At 38.5% G+C, this 13,105-nt stretch overlaps 1 protein-coding gene across 6 annotated transcripts in view; it reads right to left on the minus strand.

Annotated features, from left to right (window-relative positions):
• Positions 1 to 6,185: 6,185 nt before the first annotated feature.
• The window catches only part of Akap11 (A kinase (PRKA) anchor protein 11), a 50,983-nt gene continuing 44,063 nt past the window's right edge, over positions 6,186 to 13,105 (minus strand). For all 6 annotated transcript variants that reach the window (XM_005409104.2, XM_013506962.1, XM_013506961.1 and 3 more), the window contains one exon: positions 6,186 to 10,078. In XM_005409104.2, the coding sequence (XP_005409161.1) occupies positions 9,938 to 10,078 (141 nt within the window). In that variant the 3' untranslated portion in view covers positions 6,186 to 9,937. The remainder of the gene's footprint in view (positions 10,079 to 13,105) is intronic.

The following is a 13,105-nucleotide window of genomic DNA, read 5'->3' on the forward strand; positions in this document are numbered from 1 at the left end:
CAAAGTATAGTACAACAACTCTTGATAATCTCCTACCTCTTTTGTCTGTAACTCACTATTATTTGTCTATTTGTTTTCCTGAGAAACTATTTTGTAGACAATAATATGTAAAATGATAACCACTGATAATTTCCTACCATTTTGTCTGTAATTTGCTAAGTCCCCCCTATTATTATGTTATCCTTCTTTTAGTCTTTAAAATAAAAAATAAAAAAATAAAAAAAAAAAGAGAGGTCAGTCCCAGTTTGCAGAGGGCTTGGGTCTGCGTGTGGCAAACTAAGACCCCATAACATCCTGAGGACCAGGCCTGGCTGATTCCATTCCCAATCCTAAATTCCCCTAAGCACCTCCTGTGCTCCGCATCCCCGTCCCACGCTGGGGTGTGCTCTCTGATTTCTCCGAAAGGTACTCTCTGGGCCAGACTTAGGAGGGCCCCTCCTCCTTCATCTGAATGAGGGACATTTTCGTGTTCTTCAGGGACAGAAGCTAGGGGACAGGAAATTTGCTGTAGTATCTACAACATCCATCAGAGTCTGGCACAGGGATTTGCAACTTCTGAAAAAGGTGCACCAGTTCAGCAGCCCCCATTGCCCATCAGAGCCAGGGACCCAAGCAGCACCCGAGAGTCCAACACACCCTCAGTCCGGCACAGCTTCTCAGCATGAGGAGTGAGCTGGGGACAGAATAGTAAATGCAAGGTCAGTCTTGCAAAAGTGGTAGGGAGAGGGCAGAAATGGAGATGCACGTACAACTGGCCAACCTCTGGCCTATCCAAAAGCCAGAAAGTCTCTTTCTGACCTCCTTCTCCCTGTACCCACTCCTTCCTTCCTTTCTTTTTTTTTTTGAGACAAGGTTTTACTCTGTAGTCCAGGCTACCTTTGAACTTGCTGTACTCCTCCTGCCTCAGCCTCCTGAGTGCTGGGATTACAGGCATGCAATACCATGCCTGACTCACTTTCTCTCTTTCTTTCCTGAACAGGGGATTGAACTCAGGGCCTGGCACGTACTAGGCCTAGCACTGAACTGTATCCCCAATCTTTTTTTTTAAATCCCAGGTGAGAAAGTCCCCCCACGCTCCCAAACTCACCCTCTTACTGTGAGTGTAGTCTTTGTTAAATTTAAATTTATATTTAACTAGTACATACAAACATCATAATTGCACATATTTATGAGGTACCATGTGATGTTTCAATACAAACATACATTATGAAATGTTTACATGTCTACGTAGCAGTTAAACATATCTATCTCCACAAATGTCATCTCCTGGGAAAAATTTCAAAACCCTCTCTTGTGGCTTTTTGAGATCTACGTACATAACTGCAATCTATAGTCACCCTCTTGTGCCACAGCACACTAGGACCTTTTACTCCTAAGTGTAAATGAGTGGCCATCCATCAACATATGAACATAATCTTTGGGGGTGTAGACTTTAGCCAGCCCCTAAAACTTGGTATGATATTTAATGTCTAGGCTAGGTTACAGTACCAGATATTTAGTAAGATATGTGTGTATGGTGCTGTGAAGGTATTCATTTCTATTAAAATGATACATTCTGATGGTAAGAAATACAAGCAATAGAGACACATTTAATGAAGCAATTACAAATGGCTGGGAACTCCATTACCCAGAGCTGATGATACTCTTTCAGATGCCTCTTTGTTCGTACTCTGTTAGTTTGACCTGCGAAAGACTTTTTTAAATGAGATGAACATTTGAGTCAGTAGCCTTGACATAAAGCAGATCATTCTCCATAATGTTAGTGGGCTTCCTTCAGTCAGTTGGGCCTCAAAAAAAAAAAATCCGATGGAGTCTCTGCAGAAGGAGGGAATGCTGCCTCCAGAATCAAACTGCTGTGTCAACTCCTCCCTGTGGGTCTCCTCCCTGCCTCCCCTGCAGGTTTGGACTTGCAAGCCTTGACTATATGAGCTAAATCAACCCATCTCTCCACAAGCAGACAGAGGGAAACATATGTGAAACAATTCACGCAGGCCATGCTGGTGGTTTAATATGCCTTCTTTCTTTCCATGCTCCTGTAGCAAATCAAACCTGAAGTTAGTCAGATACTAACTCAAGCTCACTGGGTTTGGCAAAAGCCTTCAAAGCCAAAGTGAGCTTCAGTGCCTGCTTATGGCTTTACATTTCTGCTTTATTTTTTGAGACAGTGTCTCAGTATGTAGTTCAGGCTGGCCTTGAACCTAAAGGTGATCCCTGCCTCAGCCTCCCGAGTGCTGCAATTCTATGCACGTGCCACCAGCGTGCCACAACTGGCTCAACATTTCTGTTAGGTTTTTGGCCTACACCATATTGCCTGCCCTCAAGCTAGCCCACCCATGCATTTAGGATGGTTTTTGTATTTTGTACGGAATGACTGACTTCCAGTAGGAGGGACGGTTGGTTAGAAGGTACCATCTGTCACTCAAGTAAAAATGCAAGTCAGTAAGCAAACCAACTGACAGATTAACTATGACCGTGACTCACCTCCTAGGGACGACTATCGTCTGGATTTTACTGAGTCATCTCCCCTGGACAGACTCAGCACACCAATAAAATGGTAATGATCACACCCACGCACATCTGATTTAAAGTCACCAAGAGGCGAGACAGATCTGTTTCTCACAGCTATGCAGTGTGCTGATGGGGTTTGGGCACATTGCATGAAAACATTTCCTAATCATCTCTTTACTTTCTCTACCTTCTCTCCCTCCTCTTGCAGGGGTGCGTGAGGGGGAAGAGGGGCCCGAGATAACAAAGATTAGTCCAAATGACTGAATGGTATGGCAGTGTACACAGGAGGCTGTGCCAGTTTGCTGGGGCAAGATGAGCTTGATTTTCAATCAGGAGACAAGGTGAAGTCATCTGGCCAAGGTCTTGGAGAGGACCTTTGCTCCTTCTATAACTTCCTCCTCAGCAGGATCTATCTGTAGGACATGGAAACCATGCATGACACAGTCTGTGTTGCTGTCAGTTCAGGCAGGAAGATTAGGAATGAAGACAAGGAGAGAAGAAAGTCATAGTTTTAAGCTAATATTTAACCTGGTTTCTGGAAATTAACCAAACATCTATTTTTAACATACTGTCTTTCTCAAATGATCTACTTAAAATCCTTACATTGTAAAGAACTTGAAGTTCAAAACAAAGAGACTACACTTACATAACAGAACAAAGAGCTCTAAGATATCTCCTGCTAACAGAATTGTCATAGGCAGCTGAGTTAGACAGAAATATTATAGGCAATCAGACAGGGCCAGTATGGAAGACAAGATACCTTACAAATGGAGAGGTGGTACTTGCTTTGGGCCAGATCTCAAAACTAAAGATTAAACAAACACACCCACTTACCTCCCAAGGGATGGACATCAGGGATTGATATTCTAATTAGGTAGCATCATCTTGAACAGTCTCTGACCCAACCCCCTACAGGAAAAGCCCCTGCTCTGTATTCACGCCCACTTGCTACATGACTCACTTCCCCATTTGATCCTAATTTAATCAATTTTACCCGAACAATTCTTATTGGCTGACCATAGTTTTGTCCATTTTTCCCTTACGTTGGACCTGCCTCAACTCGTGGTTTTGCTCTATAAAAGTACCTAGAAAAGACAAGAGTCTGGGGTAACCCACTCGGGCCCTCTTCTGTCCCTCTCTTGGACAGGAGCTTTCTTTCCCTCAATAAATATACTCTGCTCTTAACCTCCGTTGTTCCTAAAATTCATTCTTCGATTTTAGAGAACATGAACTTGTCTTAGATATCGATCAGGTTGGGAGTTTTATTTTCCAGTATCAAAATGGTAAGATCCAACTAGGAAAGCCCAAAGATCAGCATGTTTTTAAAAGTGTCTTGACAGATATTTATGAAGTAAAAGCAAGCATGATTGTTTAAGATACAAAAATACAGGGAGGCCAGGGGTGGTGGCACACATCTGCCATCCCAGCACTTGGGAGACTCAGGCAGGAGGATCACTGCAAGTTTGAGGCCACCTGGGCTACAAAGTGAATTCAAGGCCAGCCTGAACTGCATAGTTAAAAGACAAAAACAAACGAACAAAAACCCCACAGGGAAAAACTAGAAGTATACCAATGTAGTTATTGTCTCTGTGTTATTACAAGTGATTTTAATTGCCTTTTTGAAATCTTTCTGTTGCAGAACATGGTTTCAAGCCTGATGGCCTTGGCCATTTTTACCACAGCAGGCAGCAAGCAAGGAACTTAAAAAAAAAAAAAAAACACAGCAATCTCTTTCAGCTTGAGTTTGTCACACAGGAAGTGGAAATACTGATGACAGGGTGAATGTTGGATTCAATGATATGAGATACTGCCTTAGTATACCGGAATCATTACTTAAATAAGTACTGTATTTAGCTGGCCACCTGTCTTCTATTTTAGTTATTACTTTAGCTGGGTGTTACGGTTTGTGTCTAAATGCCCCCTCAAAGCCTCACATGGGTTTTTCAGAGATGGCTGAATCTAGTGTGTGATGCTGGGATTAAGGGTGTGTGATTTGTTTGGCATAGTTCAGGCTAGGATAAAGGGTGTGAATGCTACACCCACCCTAGGACAGGTAGCCTGCACACACTATAAGGGACCAAAAGAGGCTTATCCCTCCCTTGTTGCTTTGTCTATCTTGTGGATACCATGAACTGTTCTCTGTGACACCCCCTGCCGTGTGCCATTCTGCCTTGGAGCCAGCCAACTATGGACTGAAACCTCTACAAACTATGAGGTAAATAAACCTTTCCCCCTTGAACTCTGGGTGTTGAGTATTTTATCTCAGAAATAAAAGTAATAAACACACTGGGTGTGGCGGTACATGCCTATAGGCCCAGCACTTGTGAGGCTGAAGCAAGAGGGTTGCCATGAGTTTGAGGCCAACCTGCGCTACATAGGGAATTCAATGCCAGCCTGAACTACATAGCAAGACCCTGTCTCAAAAAATAATAATAATAATAATTATTATTATTATTATTACTTTAAACATTGCTTCTCCACTATTTCCAGAGATTGGTACTGGTGGTTGTCTCTCTAAAGGGACCCTTGGAGATTGGAAAGGGTGCGAGTCGCACCCTATGTACTACGAAAGGAGTGCTCAAAGCAGGCTGTGAGAATTTCAGAAACATACCCATGTCCCAGACAATCACAATGTTCTACTTTGCACCAAACCCCAAACAAATCGTGCAGCCAGGCTTTTAAGTCACTTATATCAAGGTTCAGAGGCACCTGCAAGTAGGTGTCCAATTTAAAAATACAGTATTCCTAACTTCTGTTCTCAAAACCCAAGTGTCTTGGTTACTTTTCTCTTGTTGCTGAGACAAAATACCTGATGCCCAGTTATTTAGCTCACAGTTTGTGGAGGTTTCAGTCCATACTTGGCTGGCTCCAAGGCAGAGTGGCACATGGCAGAGGGCAACAGTTCACAGCAGCGGAACACAGCAAATGCAACAAGAGCAAAAGGGGAGGAGCAGCAGCAAGCAGCCTCTTTCCGTCCCTTACACTGTATGCAAACTACCCACCCCAGGGCGGGTATAGCACTCACATCCATAATTCCAGCACTGGACCATGAATCAACCATAAACTCTAGAAGCCCACCCCATAACTGCATGAGGCTTTGGGGGGACATCCAGACACAAACTATAGCACCAAGTGTAACAGTTGATAAATTTGTCAACTTGAGAGTTTATAAATTTAACTGACTCAGCAGGGGGCCACGGTTCTCACACTGTAAACATCCTGAGCCTGCAAGAGAAGGGCAGGGAGATGGTGTAGGTGTGAAGGACCCACCCTAGGGTGGGCAGCCTGCATACAATGTAAGGGAGGAAAAGAGGCTTATGCCCCCCATTTTGCTCTTCCCACTTTTGCTGTCTCCCATGAACTGTTGACCATGAACTGTTGCCCTCTGCCATGTGCCACTCTGCCCTGGAGCCAGCGGATTATGCACTGAAACCTCCACAAACTGTGAGCTAAATAAACCTTTCCTTCCTTAAGTTTGGGCATCTGGTATTTCGTCTCGGCAGTGAGAGAAGAGTAACTAAGACACAAGATGTGAGCATCTGGTCCTGTTATGTCTCCTATTACAGAAGTGTTGTATGTGAGCACTTAGATCTTCTGTCTGCTGTTACCACCGTCTTGCGTGCTTTTTAATTCAGCACAGAGTAATTAATGAAGTATTACAGAATGAAAACCAAAGGTAGGGATTTCTTAAATTTATTGTAGAATTCTTAGTTGGGAAAGATCACAGGCTTAAACAACTGAAAAGGAACAATTAATTGCAAACTATTACAAAAGTAATTTTTGAAACTTTTTAAACACCACTACTAAAACAAAAGTTTAGTGCATCCTGAAGTTAATATTTTGGTAAGCAAACAGTTAATTACTGAACAGCAAAAAAAGTTACTGCTACACAGTATAAGATCTTTACATAATAACTCAGCACAGCCAAATAAAGTTGTAATTATTCAAAGCTTCTTTTGTTATATATCTGATAATTAAACAAGAATGTGTATTACTTTTAACACTGCACAAGTAATGAAAGGTAGCAAATCCAGCAATATTAAAACCTGGCATTAAAACAGTATTCAAACATTACAATAACAAATGAGAACTTCTAGAACTGTAACTGTAAATGAAAGGAATGTACATGGGTGATTAAAAAAATAAATAAATTAAAGTGACAAGAGTGACTAACACTGTATCTGCATCTTTGGAGCAAGAATACAGTAAATGATTAAATGTTTTGCAGGGTTTTTTCTGAAAATGAGAAAAAAATGCAACTCACTTCATAGTACAACTTTTCTAATTCCCACTGATGCTCTAATTCTCTTGTGCAGGTAACAGGTGGACAGGGCTTTAAATGGAAAGTATCCTCCCTAACCCCTGAGTATGGATGCATCATTTTTAAAATTCTGCGTAAAGTTTTCTTTGAAAAGCATAAAATATAAAGTGATATACTGGTGGGAAATTAATGATATTAACTGTGGAATAATATTAGCCAAGAAATTAAATAGCCATCCGACTGGACTCTTATGAACAAAAATTACACTTTGCATTTGGAGAACATGCAGTAATGTCAAGCTTACCTATGTTATATAGGTAAATTATCTTCATTTTATACACAGTGTACTTAAGTAACTAAATTCTCCTACCAGCAACATAAAACTTTTAAGTAGAATTAAATTATTATGAACTGAATTAATTCACAACCAATATTGAAAGGGTAAGCGCAACATTTTTTAAAGTACAAAGGTACCACCTATGTTCACCGAGTTACTCTCAAAGGTGTTATACTGCCACTAAGTTATATTAATTCATTCATCCAATAGAGAGTCACTTCCTTCTGTGATTTATAAATGAATCACTACTTTTAATAAATCAGTAATATTTTCAAAATCAATATTAATAATACCCAAAATTAATAATACCCAAAATACAAATGTAATTTAACCTTGGCTTAGGAAAAGAGCATGAAAGAACTGCCCTATTTTAGACTGAACTAATGTTCTGAAAACCTCTTACTGGAGGTTTCATTCACTTTCTTTCTACAAATCACATGATGATTTTAAAACAGGTAAACAAAGAATTCAGTTCATTGCACATCAAAATTTTCACAATTTTGAATAAGACATATTTCATTAGGTCCAAAATGTACAGAATAGCAATATTACGATGTTATAAATACGTCAAGCAGATTTGTAATTAAATAAGACAGAGCTGTCCTCAAGAGGGCTGTTTTATTTTTTTTTAACAAGGCTGTTTTCAAGACTGAGCAACCAAACAAATGTATAACATCTTTGGAAAAATCAGTCTTTAAAGAAAGTTAATATAGACTGTACATGATTAAAAGATACTATTCAAACATTCTCTCTATACAAGGAAGCTTAACTCAACATCTTTTCACATATACCAATATTTAATACTTTTCTCAATGCCCCCGCACTGAATTGATGCAAATGTGGAGTTCCACTATTATTATTATCACACATTCCAACACCTAATGACGGGTTTGTCAGTAGGCAGTTGTTAGATGATGGAACTCTGAACTCAGCAAAATGCAAAGGAAATACGAGTATGTCAAAAACTTTAGCTCAAAATGATTATATCATTAACATAAATTAACAGAAGCATTTCAAACACAGAAACTTTTAAAAAATACACTATCACTTTAAAAGAAATTCAGAACCCAGCTTTGTTGTTACTAAGAGCCATATTTACACCCAAACTACTAAATACAATTTGGTAGTTACTTGTAAAAATGCAATCTGAACTTCATCAATGAATCTACCTTACAACTAAGAGTAAACATTCCTGGTCCTAACATTTAAACTCCAGTCCAGTGTGGCCTCATCTGAAATTTTTAAAAACTAAGGGCAGAAACAATCCCAGTTATATATTTCCTTCCTTTCTTTACCTCAAAAAATACTTGAAGAAACTTCAGGAAAATTTATCATTAGGGATCATCCTATACCTGTACCTTAAACTGAGAAAAAAACGAAGTCTACAGTGTAAACTCAAAATATTTAAGTATTTTGACATTTTTCTTAAAAAGCAAATCTGAATCTTTCACTATAAAACATACTTCTTTACTATAACTGTTAACTCAAATTGCTGTAACTGCCCTGATTCCCTATTCCCTGATAGGTACTATGTCTTCTACATTTTGTGTAGCTTGTAGAGTAATGTCTGGAGGAAAAAAAATGTGGTAAGAGTAAAAAAATCAAAGCCTACACAAAAGGTGGTTTATCCTAGATTATAAAATCCACTACTGGAAAAATTAAAAAGCTGCACATACATACCTACACATGTAAAACCAAGACACAATCTTGGTCCTTCTGTTCATGTCACCCTGCAGTTTCTGAAGATACAGTAGGAAATGTAGAGCCCAGAAAGATCATGCAGAGAACTTTACAAATTACTGCAGATACATTTTATTTGGGGCGGAGATTCACAATTTTTCTACAGAAAACTTATTCTTGGTAAGTAGAGTTCTCTTTTTTTTTTCAAAAATCCAACAATGAAACACATTAGGCTCCTCTGAATGCATTTCCATATTAACATTATTTTTAAAATTTTACTGTTTTTCAATTTGAATTTTCATTTGTAAGTCCAAAATTCTTACTGCACAATCTTTATAGACATTTTATTTTAAAGCACCTTTTTAATGTTAATAACGCTTTTTAACTAAGAGAGTAAAATAAAAGAGGAAACAAACCACTGGGCAAGGTTAAAATTCCCCTTTACACACACACTGTTACTCTCTCTCTCTCACACACACACACACCCCACCCCACTTTCATGCCCTAAGGATTGGTAGCATTAGCAAATAATGTCATTTGATGGAAGGCCTGGGAAACTATCCCTTATGGTATTTACAGAAACCTAAAACAACAATATTCCTGCTAAAAAATTACAGTTTGGAGAGAACCACAAAGCTGCCAATAGCTAAGCTATTGACATAAAACTGATTTTTAAAAACAGGACAAAAAGTCTAAAAACTTACCACAAACAAACCAGCTTTAATTTTACGTTTTGGTTACTGATGTGTCCTTAGATACCCATTTGTAAAGGATCAAGTGTAAGTCACTTATCACTGGACCATCTCCCTAGCTATCTCTGCAGTTTCAAGCAGCACTGTTCGGATGCAAAAACAATGCTGTCAGACAGTGTCCCCAGAAACCTTATGGAAAGACCTTTCTTCCTTCCTTCATATACATGTTATACACACTACATATGTGCACAGAAGAAAGGTAAAGATAATATTTTAACAGGGATTACAAAAGTATGAACTATATACACTTTGTGATGACAGAAAGCACTTAAAAATCTGTACTTTTCTCCCAAATCACCTAAAATGTTCCTATTTACTATTCAAATTTACCCTAAACATACTTGTCTGTTTCTTCCCCTTTCAAAACAAATAATAAAATACACTAATTTGAGGTTTATACTATGCATTTTCCAAAAGCCAGTCAAACAGCGACTTGCACCTCTCCTCACTGGAAGTTCTTTCCACCACTTCATAGTATTTAAGCACAGTCTGCAGGAGGTCTCCCACTTTCCATCCTTTTTCTTGTAACCGTTTTGAAAGCTAAGAAAGAAAAATACATAAAACATTAACAGAAAACAAATTTCTAACAATAAAATTTTTGTTTTTATCCTCTGATAAAAATCCGAATCCTGTTGTTCACAACTAAATATTGTTTCCCAGTTACAACAAGATCTTATCCCCTAAACCATCTCTTTACCCAAATGAAACATTTTCCCTTCCTGCCCTTTATAAACACATCCCCTCCACAGAATGGCACTCTGTGGGTTTTTTTTGGTTTTTTTTTTTTTTGTCTTTTCTTTTCTTCCAGTACCAGGAATCGAACTCACGACCTTGCGCTTGCCAGGCAAGCGCTTTGCCGCTGAGCTAAATCCCCAGCCCCCAGAATGGCACTCTGTGATTGCTGGCGAGTGCTCCACAAACCACACTCACCGCCAGTTTAAGTGGGAGGGCAGAGGCTAAATTTCTACAGGAAATTCTTCACCTAATTAAATATATCTGCCACACTCTCAATCAGGAACATAAAAGACAACATCAAGCTTAATGAAAGGATGTGGACTCTCCTCCCACAACGTATAGTGTGGTTTTCTTCTCTGGAATAGACTCTCTAGCCTCAATGGAAACTTGGCTTTCTAAGTTAAGAAATTTTAATGCGTCAACAAAAAAACAACTAAAAAAGTAAATAAATGCAGTTTTAAATAAACTCTACCATGGCCAATTGGAACATGACTTCACTCACTCTTTTGCCTATTTAGCTCTGTAAAAGTACTTAAGTTTTGAAAGAGCTGTAAAACTATTTTGATTTTCTATATTAGAAATATTAATATTTTTAAAAACAGCTTTACTGGGATATAATTTACATGCAATGGCTTTTACTATATTCACCAAGCTGAGTGCACCTATCATCACAATTGATATCAGAATACTTTCTCTTATCACACCAAAGAAAAGTCCTTCTCATCAGAAATCAAAGTCTTTTCTCTGTAGCACTCCTCAATCCAAGGCAACAACTAAGCTTTTGTTTTCTGTGGATTTGCCCATTTTGGACAGTTCACATAGAGTGGACTCATAACGTTTACATGAGGTCTTTTATGACCACCTTCTTTTTCTTAGCTAATTATTTTCAGGTTCCAACATGGGTTAGTAGGTTTTAATACAGTGGTACCTCGGTTCATGAACTTAACTCTTTCCACAATTATGGTCGTGTACTGATATGGACGAGAACCAAACCAAATTCTACAGTTAGGTTCAATGTCGACCTTATAGGTAAATTTGATTTGGTTCTCATCCAGTTTGGTTTGTGACCTGAACTGTGAAAAGAATTAAGTTTGTGAACCAAGATATCACTGTACTTCATTATTCTTTATTGACAAATACAGCTCTACTGCGCGGACACACATTTCTCTCACTCATCAGTTGATGACATATGGAGTGCTCCCACTTTTTAGCTATCGTGAATGATGTTGCCGTCAACATTTGTGCACATCTTCATTTCTCTTGAGTATATCAAGCAGTGGAAATGCTGGATATCATGATAATACTACTTTGTGAAGAACCGTCTGCTTGTTTTCCAAAGCAGCTGTACCATTTTAGTCTCACCAGCAATGGATAAAAGATCCAATTTCTCCACATCCTTGCTAACACTTACTACTATTAAAGTTATCCTGCCGGCTGTGGTGGTGCACACTTGTAATCCCAGCACTTGGGAGGCTGAGGCAGGAGGATCACTGCGAGTTCAAGACCAGCCTGGCTACAAAGTTGGGCTCAAGGCCACCCTGAACTGCATACTGAGACCCTGTCTCAAAAAAGACCAAAAAAATAAGTAAGTAAAAAATAAAGCTATCCTAGTGGGAATAAAACAGTAGTTTTGATTTGTATATGGCTACTGACATTGAACATCTTTTCACATACTTATTTGCCATCTGATTTCTCTGGAAGATCCACAACGATTCAGATTTTCTGCCCATTTTTTATCAGACTTTTTGCATTTTTATTATTAAATTGTATGTATATATGCTAGGTATAAGATATATCAGATATATAATTTGCAAGTATTTCCTTCCACTCTGTGGGCTGTCTTTTCAGTTTGTTGGTAGTGTCCTTTGGAGTATACAAGTTCTTAAATTTGATACTTTTTGTCTTTTTTCATTCACATAGGTATACTTTTATATTTTCTTTTTTTTTTACTTTTATATTTTCTCGTTTCTATACAACTATCTCTCATTGATTTATGATTATGGTAATAATATTTATTCTATTTAATAATGAAACTACCAAAATTAATAGTATATTACCCAGAAAGAAAAAATTAAGTTATTTCTATTATCCTCATTATCACTAAAGATATACTGTACTGCCTCTTAGCGGTTTCACAGCTTCCAAGCAGCCCTGTGGGGCTCCAGCCAAGCATGGCCAACAAGGATCATTATTTAAAATAAACAATAAACATAAGAAGGCACTGCCATCCACCTTTAAGCATCCCATTTCACTCAGTCATCAGGCAAAGGTCCCTGGGCTGGGTGACAAGGTGACAACCATCATCACTTCAGCCCACAGAAAGCCTTCCTTTAAGCATCAGTTTACCTAAAACTAAATGACTCTGGAAAATGTCTGCCTTCTTAAGGTCAGTTCTAGCAATTCCCCCTACTCATTCTTGCCCTTTGATAATTGATTTCCTGAGCACCCCTTTCTGTCCTATTTTCTCTTTCTACTTCAATCCAAAATTTATTTAAATTAAAAAGGGTCTAGTTTAAATAAAAATGATAAGCCAGGCATGGTGGCACACATCTGTAATCTTAGCACTCAGGAGAGGCTGAGACTGTTGCAAGATCAAGGCCTGCCTGAGTTACACAGTGAGTTCAAGGACAGCATAAACTGCACAGCAAGACCTTGCCTCAAAAAAAATTAAAAAACAAAAATGGCAAAAAAATTTTTTTTAATTGTATAATCTCTTCTCACTTCTCTCAACAATATCTTCATAAACTCTGAACCAGAAAATGAGAGTAACTTGAATGTTCCTTTTTCACTATTGAGCAACATGTATTTGTTTGTTCTTTTTTTTTTTTTTTT

This window comes from Chinchilla lanigera, unplaced genomic scaffold (assembly GCF_000276665.1).
Source record: "Chinchilla lanigera isolate Chin_1 unplaced genomic scaffold, ChiLan1.0 scaffold00117, whole genome shotgun sequence".
Classification (NCBI taxonomy): Eukaryota; Metazoa; Chordata; class Mammalia; order Rodentia; family Chinchillidae; genus Chinchilla; species Chinchilla lanigera.